Source organism: Esox lucius, chromosome 20 (assembly GCF_011004845.1).
Source record: "Esox lucius isolate fEsoLuc1 chromosome 20, fEsoLuc1.pri, whole genome shotgun sequence".
In the NCBI taxonomy this organism is placed as follows: Eukaryota; Metazoa; Chordata; class Actinopteri; order Esociformes; family Esocidae; genus Esox; species Esox lucius.
In genome coordinates, this window is record NC_047588.1 from 14,806,471 (window position 1) to 14,823,364 (window position 16,894).

Here is a 16,894-nt window from a genome sequence, read left to right on the forward strand (position 1 = left end):
ACAGTAATATGACCTGGATGTACACTAACAGTAATGACCCGGATGTACACTAACAGTAATGACCCGGATGTACACTAACAGTAATATGACCTGGATGTACACTAACAGTAATGACCCGGATGTACACTAACAGTAATATGACCCGGAGGTACACTAACATTAATGACCCGGATGTGCACTAACATGGGTTGTGGTTCACCATATGGACAACAACAAATTATGCATTAATATTGCTATGTTTTGCCAGATGCCTACTCTTAAAACTACACTGACTCATATATTGTGTACATGTAATTAAAAAGGCCCTAAAACAAATCACATAGGATAAATAAGTCTTCCAGCTTTTCTTTGAGCTTCACTGAAGTAGCTCAAGGCCTTTTTCAACAGCAGAACAAAAAGTGGAGAAGAAAAACGAACCTATTTTTCTCTACAGAGCTCTACATTGGTGTATTTCCTAGATGCCAGGATATCAGAATGAATTAAACTCATGGCCTACTTTTCTTCCCTCCCTCTTGTCCTAGAAGCCTTTCAAAGTTCCCTTTCAAGTATCAGAAACGTCTCATTCTGTTTGTTAGCAGTGATTGATCAAAACCACAACACTACCTTTCAAACAATGTTTGGCTGACCTTTAACAGTCCTTGACGTCTAACTGGAATGTTGATCTCACCAGCAAATACCGGTTATAAAACAATCGGAACGAACAATTATACAAAAACGGAATGTACCAAACTGTATATATATATTATGTATATATACTTTGTCACTGTTGGGCAAATTCCACAGTCGGAATTTACTACCAATCAAACTGTCCATGCCAAAAGAGCGTCTAGCCTAGCCACTCGAAAGTCCCCTTGTGCTTTCTCTTAGACTCTGGGGATTGCGCCATGGGTGAGATTAAGCGTGTACATCCCAGCCCCTAGCTGTCATGTATGGGGATTATGATGCTGTTGGGGGAGATTTGTGCTGGATGCTTCCGTTTGCCACAGTACCGCCTGGTGGAAGGTGTGCCGGGCGAGGTGGGGCTTGGAGGGACAAAGCTTCCAGTAGACTGAGGTGGTACATTTAAATCAGATATTCTTGTTGCTCTTCAGAAATGCTTTCAGATGCCATTTCAGCTCGCCACAAACACCAAAAACACAGAAAATATTGTCTGTAGGTTAAATACGGAATAAGCTGTATTTACTGAAGTGATATAATAGAGATTTCTATTTGCTGAAAGTGCTGTCATGATGTGAGTGTTGGATAATACTGGCAGTATTGGAAAGCAATACCTTTCAATAACCCTTTTTTTGGTCTGCGTGATAACTTTGTTCTTAATGTGTTATGTGAATGTATAGGGATAATACAGTCTAAGAAACCTGGGCTTAAGCTAGAGAGGAGTGTAGTATCTCTCCAGGTCAGCACATCCAGAGAGCTGCCAAGTCATTCACACATTGGCTCGACAGGAAATCGATACACAAAGTCCCGTCCCTCGTGACCAATAGGGAGGCCAGTTCAGACAGGAAGACCAGTTGTTAATTAAGTGTTCCTCATTAAACACACGTTAATGGCATTACTTAGCCCTGGCGGGAGAGAAAAAACGGAATCCTTTTAAAATTGGCACCGGAGAGAGGAATAAAAGGGTAGATAAAGAGAGGCAGAGCGCCAAGCGTGGCGGCCCTGGAGTGTGTCTGACAAACACTGAGGAAGATGAGGAGCGGCCTGACTGAACCTCGGCACGCTCATTGTGCCTGCCACACGGAGGCCTATGAAAGCTGTTCATTTGGAGGGAGATGAAAAATACATATTCTGAGACAGGAGGTGTGCCGCTTGGGATCTGCCCCTTGGAGCTAAGGCATCGCCGCGTGACACTTTAGAAAATCTGTCAATGGGTCCCCAAGAGCCGCGGTCCCTCCGGAAGACGGGTTATGTCATGTTTATAAAGCCTTCAGCAGGAATGTAGGCCTGTGACCACACTCAATCCGACCTCCTCGCCCGGGCACACGCAGTCAGAGGGGGGGGGGGGGTGAGTTCTGAGGGGGGGTGAGAGATGGAGGGAAGTGGGGGTGGGGGTGGGGGGGTGGCGGGGGGTGCTCTGTGAGTATTCGGGTTGCCGTCTGCAGCTGGCTCTGGGCGAAATCCCGTCCAGTTCGGTAACAGCTCAGTACTCACTGACAGCCTATAGCTCTGCATCATTTTATCAAACTCCTCGTCAATTTTTTTGTATTTCTCCTCAGTGCGGGGGGTGAGGGAGAAGGGCTCCTCCGGGTCAGGGCTCTCTGAGTCCCGGTGCTCTTTCTTGTTCAGAGCCTTGGTTCGTTCATTGGCAGAATGGAGAGAGAGAGAGGGAGAGAGAGAGGGAGGTTAGATAACGTGATAGAGAGGATGATTCTACTCACCCCGTAGCGCTTGAACAGGATATCCAGGTCCTCGTTCTTGCGGTACTTGTCATCGTTTAGTGGGCTTTGGTCGATGGAGTCTTCACCGTCGGGCTCTGGGCTGTTGCAACCGTTAAAGCCTTTCTTTCGCAACGTCTGAATCGTTTGGAGGAAGAGGTGGAGGAAGAGGGAGAAAACAGTTCATTTTCACGCACGATTTAGACCCATCGGCCAGATGACTCCACCGCCACCCCAAATAAGAAGCACCCATGCCCTTCATTGGCACGAACAGCAGCCATAACACATACCGTCCCAGCCTCAGACAAGAGTTCATTGATCTGCACTTCCAGTCAGGTCGATGCCCACAACGTCTGATCACCTCACAAACCAAGCCACCTTCTAGGGTCTCGTCAACACATTTAACCGACATGTTAGAACTGAGAACATTTAACTGGTCGACGTGGGAGACAGTAATATTTTCAACACCAGATCAGAAACATTCACAGTATGTGTTGGAGACCAGATTTACTACATTGTTGCTTTGTGCTAATCAAGAGCACCTCAAAATAGTTGTGAAGCATCATGCCAAGTAAAGCAATGGAGCCCAGTAAACGGGAACGGAGCACTGCCTGGTGCCGTCCATTACAGAAATACAGTCAGGTCAGTCCAGCTCTAATGCACGGTGGAAAGGGTCTTATTTTGAGAGGATTCTGGAAACAAGCTTTACTATAAGTAGCTTTGCCAGTGGGATCGGCACCAAACAGCTAACCGGATCCTGTCGCTCGCAAAATGGATTCTAACCTGGAGTGGCAAATTCTTCTACACGCTTTTTTCTTACATTTCAATTGTGCTGTCAAAGGGATACAAGAAAACACAACGTAAATAAATGGGTATGCCCTGTATGGTGGCCCTGAGTGAGTTCTGTCTGATGGAGGCTGATGTACATTGATAGATAAGTGCATGTTCTGTAGGACAGCCACTAGGGACCATCCCAGCACTGTTAAGTGAGGAGGGTGACTCAATGCCAAGATGAAAGGTGAGGTGAATAAAAGGCGGTAAAAAGACCATCTGCCGGCCAATTAGCTACCAAGTCCAGGTTTTGCGGTAAACTCCAATAACAGATTCGACTCAATAATATAGTATGATAGCCACAATTGTATATATGACATTGATACTTCTCCACACAGTATAAAAGGCATTCCCCTCACATGGGGATACATCTTATTTTGTGTGGGACTGCTCTCTTTATGCACATCAAATCAAATCAATGCGCTGTTCAAATGAGACACACTGGAAGAGTCCTTCCTGACACTGTTCAGCCACCGTGCTGTTTATTCTGCACCGTTCACAAAAAAAACATGGTTGGTCTGTGCTGACCTAAGGATCGAAAACTGACAACGACTGCATGTGACAAAAGACGTGCAACAGACAAGGACATATGCCATTGACTGGCAGCGGAAAAAATACAATCTAAAAACCTGCCTTGACAATAGGACCTGACAGAACGGCAGACATCGAGAGAGAGATCAGTCAGCTGATCAGCTTGTCTCTCAGTCTGCTCCATCTGTCCCTCTGGCTCAGTCCTCCATGGTGTTGCCAGGGTAAGACTGGCCTGCAGAGCAGCACACAGCCTGTGACTCCTTGGCCCCTCCCCGCATCAGCATCTCCCACCATCCCTCCCTGGCCCCTCCCCTCAGCACCATCACCATCTCTCAATATCCCTCCCTGGCCCCTCCCCCGGCACCATCACCATCTCTCAATATCCCTCCCTGGCCCCTCCCCCCGGCACCATCACCATCTCCCACTATCCCTCCACGGCCCCTCCCCCCAGCACCATCTCCCACTCTCCCTCCATGGCCCCTCCCCCCAGCACCATCACCATCTCCCACTCTCCCTCCATGGCCCCTCCCCCCAGCACCCATCTCCCACTCTCCCTCCATGGCCCCTCCCCCCAGCACCATCACCATCTCCCACTCTCCCTCCATGGCCCCTCCCCCCAGCACCATCACCATCTCCCACTCTCCCTCCATGGCCCCTCCCCCCAGCACCATCACCATCTCCCACTCTCCCTCCATGGCCCCTCCCCCCAGCACCATCACCCTCTCCCACTCTCCCTCCCTGGCCCCTCCCCCCAGCACCATCACCATCTCCCACTCTCCCTCCATGGCCCCTCCCCCCAGCACCATCACCATCTCCCACTCTCCCTCACTGGCTCCTTTTCATTCTCCTGAGATCCTGCTCTCTTTTTCTCTCCTTTCATTTTTTCATTTTCCATTCCATTTCTGTCTCTGGGTCTTTCCATTTCCAATATCCAGTCTGGTGTGATCCATTTTTATCTCAGTATATTTCCTTTTGTAAATACAGGATTTCTCAATTTCTATCTACAGTTTTCTTTATTTCTCCATTTGTATCTACAGTATTCAACATTTCTTCAGTATTTCTGTTGAGCTCTCAGCATTTTCCCACTATCCTCTTATTCTACCTATTCCTCCATGGCCTCCTCTCCATCTCCAGTCTAGCCATCTCCACAGCCCATGTTTTCTTTACAGTCTCTCTCTCATTGTTTTTGCCTGTCAAATCCCATCCATTTCTCCTCCTCTCAGATGCTGTCTCTTCTCTCTGTCCCCGTTTAGAAGGGGAGAGTGTGTTGAGCAGTGAACGCTCGTCCACACAGGCAGAATGTAATGTCACGTCCCATTTGCAGCTGCCTGCATTCAGGACCATGGAGCCCCTGGAGGCATCCTAAGGGAGCACGACTAAAGCCTCGGCTTACTAGACTACTGGGTTGCCACAGAACGAATCCCCATTGTGGCAGCATTGGGGAAACTGGACGACCATGGCGGCTCAACGCTCCTCATTCATTAGACAGTAGTCCATCCCTGAAGAGTTTCTCCCACCATTACCGCAGCATCCAGCAGGTGGCTACTATTACTTATACATGTGGTTAATGGAGGCCCTGTATCTCCGTCACACCACCTCAGCAGGGGTGACGGCATGCTTCCTCTCACTACACGGGCAGTGGCACGTGAACGTTTCGGATACTGATGGTATCTGCCGGACGTCAGATGTCAGATAGTGTTTCGTCCTGCGCTCGCTCCTTTGGACGAGCGTCCAGCAGGCATGTCCATAAGGACGATCATGTGACCGTGGATCAGTGGTGGAGAGATCGTGTCCCGCTGTGCTTAATAGTCTGAAACGCGTATATGGTCGCATAATCCTTCAACAATGTTGAGGATGCAGTTTAACTTGCACGTTTTATTCATCAGGATGAATAAATAACTGCCGCTTTCATTTTCTCTTAAATAATCAATTGAGTTCCCTTTATGTTCCTGACAGTGACATCAAGAAAAACGAGGCGGACTAAAGTGGCTGTCTAATGGAAACACGGACTGATGTCACCATGCCCAGGCCTATCGTCATACGATGCGGTCTCTGTGGCCATCATGAGGGTCTTGTGAACTGGGGAAACCACACGATGGACAGAACCCCCACTAATCCTGTCCAGTCCAAATTAGGACGGGCTTAAGGAGACGTCCCCCACTGATCCCTTCCAGTCATTATTAGGACAGGTTTAAGGAGACATCCCCCACTGACCCGTCCACACCAAATTAGGACAGGTTTAAGGAGACGTCCCCCACTGACCTGTCCTGTCCAAATTAGGACAGGTTTAAGGAGACGTCCCTAACACAACAAAACAGGACAAATCCTGGGGGAGGGACCACTGTCAAGGCAACAGAAGGCAGAGGCGCCTCCTAAGGAACCATCAGCACTGTGATTGGGTAGTTCCAAGGCCCCGCCTTCCACCCTCACCGTCTTTGAAGACGGCCTCCATATGGGGAACTAGTGGGCAATTACCTGCTCTAACTGGAATCAATTACTCAGAAGAAATACTCAAAAGTAATACTCAAAAGTAATACTCAAAAGTAATACTCAAACGGATCCCCCCACCCAAGTGCAGTATTAACGTGTCCCTCACGTGACCTGGAATGAGGACCATGCTGTGGTGTGGGGATCTTCCTCACTGAGCCGCTTAAGTAAAAGGGCATCCCTTTTCTCTTCCTTTTGTCTACCTTCTCTCTCCCTCTCTCTCCCCCTCCTGCCCCCCTTCTACTCCTTCAGAGCTCATTGTTCTTCCCCTTCCGGTTTTTTTCTGGCTATTTCCTTCTCTCCTCCTTCAGTACTCATACAACCTCTCTCCTCCTCCTCCACCTCCTCCTCTGCCCCTGATTGGGATCTGCAATCCAGCGGATTAACACGTTTTGGCAGGAAAGGCAGGCAACACCCCCCCAACGCCCCCCCGCCCCCCCCCCCCCCCCCCCACACACACACACACACACAGAAACACACACACACACGTGTGATCATGCTTCACCTCCCAGCCATTACTAGAGTGATGGAATGCCTGTGTGAACAATATTGTGCATGCGCGCACACATTTCAGGGCATTGTGGTCCTATCAAATTACTAGGGAGGCTATGTCATGATCCTTCAAAGTTCCAGAATGGGATGAAATGGTAGCCATTTTGGTCTGGGAGAAATCCAAACCAGTCTAACCGGAATTAACGGCAGTAGAGATGCATTTCCTGATTTCAAATAATGTCAAATTAATGCATGCGACACAATCCGTCCAATTGAGTGGAAGACATTGTCATTACCTGAAATACATTTTAAACAGGTTTGTCCATATTTTCGGTTTAAATATCTTCTAAAATACATGGTCAGAGAATAAGAAAATCTACTGGAATTTCTAAGAATGTTTGCTGTTTTGTCTTGTAGCATCATAATTATATCATGCAACATCAGTACTTTTAAAATGTCTGTCATCAACTGATTTCATGTCTGTCATGCTAACAAATGTGCAGTACAGAAACATCATTTAAATGCATTGTTTTTCCACTGCACCTTTTCATAGCACTGGCAAACCTTAGTTGACCAACTCCCTGACCAAATGGCTCCTGCTTACTCTAGTGCTCCAATTCCTAATTGTGTTTCAGTGTGTTCACACTTTTGAGCACTGGGACTGTATATTTATGTGTGTATTACATGTACCGAGTCCGTGCAAGTGTATTGTCTTGTACAGTAAGCATACTGTGCATATGAATGTGTGCGCGTGTGTGTGTGTGTGTGTGTGCGCATGACTGCATCTAACTCCATAATTCATACACAAAAGCACTTGCTCGGAGAGACGCAGGGAGGCAGAGCGGCAAATGGAGACATTTTGTGCCTATCTGCTCATCCCTCCTCCCTCTCCCCCTCTCTCTCCCCCTCTCCCTCCCCCTCTCTCTCCTCCTCCCTCTCCCCCTCTCCATCCTCAACTCTGCTCACCAGAGCCAAACGATTCATCTCATCTCTGCCCATCTCCCTCGCTACACAATACGGATCAAACTGTAAACAAGCTAGGAGGAAGCGTTCCGCCTGGGGACTGGCAGTAGTGCTGGCTTTGCCTCCAGGCCTGGGGCTTGCAGTGGGAGACAGAGATGCAGGGGAAACCCTCATGGATTCAGGCAGGGACATACTCGCACCGAGCCTCTCACCAGGCCTGAATATTGTATGAGGCATTCTCACGGGCCACTGCAGAACGGGTGCACGCCCACGCACACACACAGGACCACGTACACACACAGGGCCACGCACACACACACACACACACACACAGGGCCACGCACACACACAGGGCCACGCACACACACAGGGCCACGCACACACAGACAGGGGCCACGCACACACAGACAGGGGCCACGCACACACAGACAGGGGCCACGCACACACAGACAGGGCCACGCACACACAGACAGGGCCACGCGCACACACAGACAGGGCCACGCGCACACACAGACAGGGCCACGCGCACACACAGACAGGGCCACGCGCACACACAGACAGGGCCACGCGCACACACAGACAGGGCCACGCGCACACACAGACAGGGCCACGCGCACACACAGACAGGGCCACGCGCACACACAGACAGGGCCACGCGCACACACAGACAGGGCCACGCGCACACACAGACAGGGCCACGCGCACACACAGACAGGGCCACGCGCACACACAGACAGGGCCACGCGCACACACAGACAGGGCCACGCGCACACACAGACAGGGCCACGCGCACACACAGACAGGGCCACGCGCACACACAGACAGGGCCACGCGCACACACACAGGGCCACGCGCACACACACAGGGCCACGCGCACACACAGACAGGGCCACGCGCACACACAGACAGGGCCACATGCACACACACAGGGCCACGTGCACACACACAGGGCCACGTGCACACACACAGGGCCATGCACACAGACAGAGGCACGCATACGGCCAGCGGAGCATGAGCTGATGTGGCCTGGAGCAGCCCAACGCCCTGGCAGAGCACACTAGCACACACACTTAAGAGCCATCTGCAGCCCAGCGTAGCTCCCCAACGGAAAGGCTTTACCGCTGTCACCATACACACAGACAGAGAAAAAGACAGAGAGGGAGAACCAGAGAGAGAGAGAGACAGAGAGATACAGGGAGAGAGACAGTGGGGAGAGAGAGAGAGGCAGAAGAGAGAGAAGCAGAGAGGGAGACAGGGAGAGAACCTAAAACACAGAGCAAAACACAGAAAGAGACAGAAAGGAAGTGACTGAGAGACAAACAGAAAGACAGAGAGAGAAAACTTAAAACAGACAGACTAAGAGACATCGTCATATACTCTGAATGTCTTCTCAGTCAATCCACATGATAATCTGCAACTGTACCAAGCAATGAATTTAAGAGCCAGTGAAGTGGTATTCCCAAAATAAAAAGGCTTACTCAATGCAGTGTTTGGTTTCCACTAAACATAACGGAACCCATTTTGTCCGAAAAGCTTCACTTTTGACCCATCTGTCCATAGAACTTGCTTCCAGGAGTATTGAGGATTCTTGACAGGTGCTCCTGCCCCGGGTGTGTTTTGGCAAACTTGAGTTGACATTTGGAACAACACAGGTCCTGTTATGTCTGGGGAAAACCAAACAGTGCACTCCCCAGTGTTTACCCTATATCAACGGTCAGGCACGGTGGTGGTCATGTCATGCCCTCAGGACCTGAACAACTAGACGTCATTGAAGGAACCGTGAATTCTGCTGAAAGCAACATTGTCTGAGAGTGGCTAAAATTCCTCCACAGCATTTTTGAGAGACTGATCAACCACTACATAGAGGGTCGGCAATAGCGTACAACTGGCTCCTTCTGAAACATGCACCAGCAAACTTGACACAATTAACTGTATCATGAGTTTCCCTCCTATGTGTGGTCCAGACAGAAACAGCTGTATTTACACAAGGAACAAGTAGAAATCAGATATTTCTTGACATTTCCACAGGATATATGAAACCATAGTATGATATTTTTCACTTTAACTGTGTATAGTTATGGTGGGGAAAACGGCTGGAAAGATTGACATTATAAATGAATGACAAAACAAACTCAGTATAATTTGCTATTCGAAGTGAAACCAACATTTCTGAGAAGTGCCAGACCTCAGAGTCCTGTCACCAAATCGTGGGCTCACGAACTAAAACCATTCACCAAACGTACTCAACACTTAGTGCTCAAGACAGAAGAAATGTAATGAAATTAATAAAATAAATGTATAAAATAAATACTAAATTGTTCCTGAAGTGAAGCATGGGTTGTGAATTTTAAAAGAAATACATTGTCCATCTCAGGCACGCTCTAATTCTGGTTTTAACATTAAAATGTTTTAACGTACTCAAATCACATTATCTTTGCATAGGCCTAAATAATACCCTCTTAAATAGTATCAGGTCCCAAGCTGTAGCTATTTAGGAAAACCAATGCAATTTCAGTTGTTCCCTTCTTATGATCATATTTCCTGGCATGCCAAGACAAACACCCTAGTGTGCCAGCCTTGGCACCAGATCTTTTCTCTGACTATGGCTGAACTACATGAAGCGGTCGGTTGTCGTCATTGCATTGTATCTTAAGGTGGCATATCCACATACTGGGTGTACATGGGGGATACAGAAATACGATGTTGTACATTAAATTAAATAGATCAAAATGTTGTGTTATTTATTTACACCCGTAGGTTCCCTTGATATTATCCTGATATTAGGAAGATCTGATGACAGCGTAAAGGATAATCGGAAAGCTAAGGAAAATACTTTTTCACAGCTTTGCATATGAATTATAAGCTGCAAGTTCAGTTTTATTGGCTATTTGAATGCCATCTGCCCGTTTGTAATGAATTCACGTAAACCATAGCCTACAACAATGTGGTCTCATTCACGTTCCCAATCTAGAGACTGTATCTCTTTGCTGCTCCTCCTCCTCCTCATCCATGAAGCCCACCATTTTGTGACAGCGTGCTTCCAGCGGGACCGGAGGCTCGTGGTTGAAGTGGCCTTGGAGGCCCGGCCAAGATCAGGGGGTGGTGACAGCAGGTCCAGCTGTCCCTACCTCTGCCCTCCCTCCATGATCCCAGACAACAGGCAGCCAGCCAGGCTTTGATCGATGTACACTGGACTTGGCCACAGCAAAGCGGTTTACTTCTAGGGCCTTCTGAATACGCCCAAAGCCGTTCTCTCACTCTAGGTATAGTCAGGGAAGATACTGTAGTGGCCCATTAAATGTATGTCTCTCACAAGACATTTGCTTAGAAGAGGGATGAATGATTTTAATAACAAAGGCTTGTATCTTGTGTATGTTGCATGTTCTGAATCTCCTCCAGCTATGACTAACAACATCCAAACAACCCTGGATTCCACAGAGAACAGCACAAGCAAATAAAACAACAAAAAACAAAGCAAACCGAAACACTCTTATCTAATACCACTAACCCACCCCTCCACCCTCCGCAATCAAAGAACAAGAACAACAACCCTCACTCCGGCTACATCAATACAGAGCTGATGGAGTTGATATATTTAGACAGGAAGCGCTTGTCTACACCAGAATGGTAGTTAGAAATGAAACGGCTCTGGAAATAAGGATATCAGCAGGTCACAGGAATCATTCAAGCATGAATACTGTGCCTTCAGAAAGTATTCAGACACCTTCACTTGCTCCACATTTTTTGTTGTTATAGACTTCATTTAAAATTGTTTCAATACATATTTGTTTGCCATCAATATACTCACAGTACCCCATAATGACAAGGGAAAACATGTTTTTAGAAATGTGTGCCAAAAAGGAAAAACTGAAAAATGTCATGTATGTAGTAATTCCAACCCTTTGCCACAGCACTCCAAATAGAGCTCAGATGTGCCCAGTGTCCTTTTTCATCCTTTCGTTGCCTTTAGATTTTCATTGGCATCCACCTGTGGCAAATTCAACTGATTGAACATGATTTAGAAAGGCAAACCCGTCTATATAACATGCAACAATTTTCTGTGCATGTCAGAGCTAAAACCTCCCAAAAATACCTCCTAGATGGGGTCGAGGCATACAGTAGAACTGGGAAGATACATTTGCTAATGCGTTGAATGTTCCCAGGAACACAGTGGGCTTCACCATTGTGAAATGGAAGAAGTTTGGAACCACCAAGACTCTTTCTACAGCTAGCCTTCCAGCCAAACTAAGTAACCAGGCAAGAAGGGCCTGGGTCAGGGAGGTGACCAAGAATCCAATGGTCACTCAAACAGAGCTTCAGAGTTTCTCTGCAGAGATGGGAGAACCTGCCAGAGGACAACTATCTATGAACCACTCCATTCATCAGGCATTTATGGTAGAGTGGTGCAAGTGACTGCTAAGTAAAAAGCATATTACATGCTGCCTGAAAGACTCTCAGAGCATGAATAGAAAGAGTCTGACGAGACAAAAATCGAATTACTTGGCCTGAATGCCAAACGCTATGCCTGGCAAAAACAAAGAAGTGCTCATCACCTGTGTATGTCATTAAGTGGCTTAGCTAAAACCCAGACCTGAAAATCCCAGTTCACCAATGTCCAATCTGCCAGAGCTTATGAGGATCTACAAGTAGGAATGAAATCGAAATAGAAATCCAGGTACGTAAAGACAAAGGCATATCTAAGCAGACTCAAAGCTGTGATCACTGCCAGAGGCACTTCAACAAAGGACTGAATAAAGGGTCTGAATACATTCTAAGAACTTGTTTTCGCTTTGTCGTTATAGTGTATTGTCTGAAAACAAAAAAAAGATCCTTCAATAACACCATCCGAAGGAAATGCACAGCATGTCATTAACAATCATAAAAATGTACTGACTTTCACAGGAAAACGTTATAACAATCCAGACTGCCTTCCAAACAAGCGTATGACAATGACAAAATTAAACGAAACGGAGTGAGCCCTCTTCTTCAGACCTCTCCTGTAAGGCGCTGTTCTTGAATGCCATACCTCATCCATTCCTGCTTCCCTGGCCTCTGACACTACCTTCAAACACACAGCCACCCCGTCCGTCCTCCCCCTGCCAGTAAGGTCCCCTCATCCCTCATTACCTCGATGATGTCAGCGTTGGTCCGGCTCTCGTGGGGCTCGTTGTACTCCGTGTATTTGAGCAGGACCTTGTCCATGTCTGTGCTGGCGTACTGGAACAGCTTGTTGGAGTGGTTGAAGATGATGAGGGCGATCTCGCAGTCACACAGCACGCTCAGCTCGTAAGCCTTCTTCATCAGGCCAAACTTCCTCTTGGTGAACGTCACCTGGAAGGGCGATGCGCGTTGCGGGAATGTGGTCCATTAGAGGTGGAAGAGTTGCGGGGCGGTGGGTTAGAATGGAGATGGGGAGAGAAGAAAAGAAAAACAACATTACTAACACTGCAGAAGTCAAGGAATGTGTGATACAGTGTGATGCAGTGTGATACAGTGTGATGCAGTGTGATACAGTGTGATACGTGGATAAACGTAATCCAGTGGGGGGGATACCCAGTAGAGAAACATTAACCTCAGCAAACAATGAACGCGTGAATGAAGGACACAACAGGCTTGACGGGCAAAAAAGGGCCCAAACGAAAAGCGCCAACAGTGTGGAGGTCCCGCAGGGGTGTTGCTCATTAGCACCGCCGTGGAACTGTGACATTCGCGGACAGACACCCGGGGGGGTTAGTTTGTTTGTGTTACTGTAGACAGGATCACAGAGGAACACCAGGAAAGAGACGCACGGAAAGGAACCATACAGGCACATTCTACAGCTGCCATGTGAAACCTTCAATGTCTCTCTCCCTCTCTCTCTCTCTCTCTCCCCTCCCTCCCTCACCCCACCCCCCTCCCTCCCTCCCCCCCATCTCGCCTTCCCCTGTCTTTAATTGGTTGAGCGCCCGCCATGTTATCCTGATGCAGCACAGAAGGGCAGGAGCCAGCTAGTGTTCTTTTCTCCTCATCCCTCCTTCCCCCTCCCTATCTCTCACACTCTCTCTCTCTCCATCCTTTTCTACTCCTTTCCTCCCTCCTTCATACTTGCTCGCTCATTGCTTCCCGCTGCCACAAATCAAATTATATTGGGGTCGTATCCATGGGCAACCGCCTACCACCCCCTCCTCCCAAACCCCCTCACACACTCCCACAATCATCTCGTCATGCACACACAGACACACAGAGAGAAAAGAAGTCTTATGTGGCGGAGGAAATGACAGATTGTGGGAAGTTCAATGAGGACAGTTGGAAGGAAGGCTCACAGAGCTGATAAACAATACAATTCCTATTCTTTTCAGAAGAATTATAAGGCGCTTTATCATAAAGACAAATCCTAAGATTGAGAGAGGTGTGAGATACAGCGAGTCCTGGACAATAATGAGTCTCGATCCATCCTTTGACATGAATGCCAGGACAAACAAGCTGAATATAACCGACAATAACAATAGAACTGCAAGAAACCAACGGCACAGAAGGACAGAATAAGACAACCTCCATGGGAGAGATGAATTGTTTCCTAACCATCACTGTTCCTCTTAGTTCTACAGAGGGTGGTCTCTCTGCAGTGTTGGCCTTTTTACTTTGTTAGCCATTATTACCATGTCAAAAATACTACTGGTTGTCATACTTGCTTTCCTCAACTGTTGAGGAATCCACATGCTGTTGAATTTCAATCAGGGTTGAATCACCCTTGGGGACATGGCTTTAGGTTCTCTCCAATTCATTTGTGCCATTGACAGTATGTTGTAAGATGATGGATCACAAATATTTCTCTTAACTGCTTTTCAATTGAGGAATCAACATAACGCTTGTGGCATGTGTTATTCTATGAAAATCCAGATGTATTTTTGAATTTGGGATGATGTCAGGACCTTCGGCCAGCCGCTAGTGTCTAAAATGCTTAGGTCCTACTCAGCTTTGACCATTTCTTGGGACCGGAGACGCATCACATCCGTTACCCAATAAGCAGGCATTAAGAGGTCAAGTCAGTTGAAAAGATCATCTACCTTCTCATCCGCTAGGGAAAACATCTGTGAAGTCATATGCATGACAGGGTTCTGATGTACAAAGAAACATTATCTAAACCACAACACACAAACACACAGTTAAGAATCACCTGTCGGTTCCGTTCGTCAGTGATCCTCTGGATCTGAATCTTTTTCCTCCCCATAGTTCCTGTGTGGCGGTGGGAGGGGCAGGGGGCGTGGCGGGGTCAGAGGGCACGGCTGTCCTGCGTCGGTGGTTGGTGGGCTAGGCACTCTTTGCCACTCTCTCCTTGGGCTCCACCTGTCAGAGGCAGCTGGTCTAGGAGTGGTCACTCCCACAGCAGAAAGAATAGACGATGGGTCCACGTGCTTGGGGCCTTCAGATCATGGTCTAGACGGCGGCAGCTCATCTACTGATCCTCTTCCCCACTTTACTGCAGGTGTTACTCCTGGAGAACAGAAGAGAGCGTTTGGTCAGTACAACATTCAGGAGTTGGAGGAGCAGTTCCCACAGCGTGCCTGCCAAAGTCACTCATCGTCAACACCATCTCTGCCTTTAAACCCCCACAGTACTCCGGAGAAACCTGAAGAGACGCATTTAAGGGGTTACTTTGGGACCAACTAAAAGAACGCTTTGAAAGAGCAGCGGTGGCGCTGGGAACGTAGGGATGGGGAACACTTCTCTTGGGGTTAGTGTTTTCCATGGGGGGGGGGGGGGGGTGGCAGGCTCATGCTGCAGAGTAGGAGTCCCTCGGGGAGGCCACTGGGAGGGAGGCCGTGCTGTGTCAGCTTCATTAGAGGCATCAGCGCCACATCACCGATCGGCTGGTCGCCCATGGCGCTGCGCCGACTGCCTGGCCTTACGTGCTGCATGTGATTAACCAAAGGAAGGCAGAGCAGGGCCTCGTGGCCCAGCAAGGCTGCTCACCTAGCCACAAATGGGTGGGACCCTCGGGCTCAGAGCTATTGGGTTCAGTCACTAAACCAGCAATGTTATCATTAGAGCTACAGCAGAGTTGCTTTTGTTTATACAGCGGACATTCGAAACAGCTCCACATTTGTATGCACCTTTAACAAAAGCAGGAATCATTTAATTTAAATCGGTAATTTTGTGCCTTCGGAAAGTATTCAAACCCCTTCACTTTCTCTACGATTTGTTGTCTTAAAGACTTAATTTACAGTTGATTGCATTATTTGTCCCCCTATCAATCTACACACGATACCCCGTAATGTTTTAAACATTTAAAATTGAAATCTCACATACAGTATATATAAGCACTCAGACCAAAATGAGCCCAATGTCCTTTGATTAGCCTTGAGATGTCTTTAGATTGGATTGTACCTGTGACCAATTCTATTGATTGGACATTATTTAGAAAGGCAAACACCAGTCTTTATAAGGTGCAACATCAAGCATAATTCTACAATTCAAGACTCTGGTGTTGTGTGAGTGCTTCCCAGTGCAAAAAAGGTGATAAAAAAAACACGGCTAAAGCATTGAAAGATCCTATGAGCACAGTGGGATCCATCATTTTCAAATGGAAGAAAGTCCTGCTCATCACATGGCTAATGCCATCTCTAAGGTAAACCAAGGAGTTGTAGCATCATGCTATGTTGAATACATCAGTGGCAGGAGCTGGGAGTCAGGTCAGCCATCAGGGAAGGAGTAAGAGTTTTTAAGAAAACCTGATCCAGATTGCATAGGACCTCTGGGGCAAAGATTAATCTTTCATCACAACAACGACCTGAAGCATACAGCAAAGACAACACTGGAATGGCTTTGGACAAGTTTGTGATGTCCTTAAGTGGCCCAGCTAAAGGACTTGAAACCCCACTGAACATATGTGGGGAGACCTGAAGATCACAGCTCACTGATGCTCCCCATCCAATCTGACAGAGACTACAAAGAAGAAATGGAGAAACTGCCCAAATTCAGATGTGCAAAGCTGGTAGAGGCAAACGTTTATTCGTTACAAAAGGCACTTCTGTAAAGTAGTGAAATGTATTTATTTTCGATAAATTGCCACAAATTCCTAAAAACATATTTTTTGCTTTGTAATTTAAACAAAAATTAAACCTATAACACAGCAAAATGTGTAGAAAGTGAAGAGGACTTAACACTTCCTAAAGGCACAGAATTGTGTTTAAGTAATTGTTTAGCAAACTAAATGAGTGAGCGCAAAGTGTGTG

The 16,894-nt window shown here is 47.5% G+C and overlaps 1 protein-coding gene across 9 annotated transcripts in view; it reads right to left on the reverse strand.

The window, feature by feature from the left end:
- mef2d (myocyte enhancer factor 2d) overlaps positions 1–16,894 on the reverse strand; it is a 76,602-nt gene that overhangs the window by 22,963 nt on the left and 36,745 nt on the right. For 6 of the 9 annotated variants that reach the window (XM_034289012.1, XM_034289017.1, XM_034289014.1 and 3 more), the window contains exons 2-4: positions 14,836–15,153; positions 12,807–13,010; positions 2,152–2,289 (exon numbers count right to left, since the gene is read on the reverse strand). In XM_034289012.1, coding sequence (XP_034144903.1) covers positions 2,152–2,289; positions 12,807–13,010; positions 14,836–14,889 — 396 coding nt within the window. In that variant the 5' untranslated portion in view covers positions 14,890–15,153. Of the gene's footprint in view, positions 1–2,151; positions 2,290–2,378; positions 2,514–12,806; positions 13,011–14,835; positions 15,154–16,894 lie in introns of all 9 variants that reach the window. The other 3 variants (XM_034289019.1, XM_034289018.1, XM_034289013.1) reach the window with 1 other exon arrangement.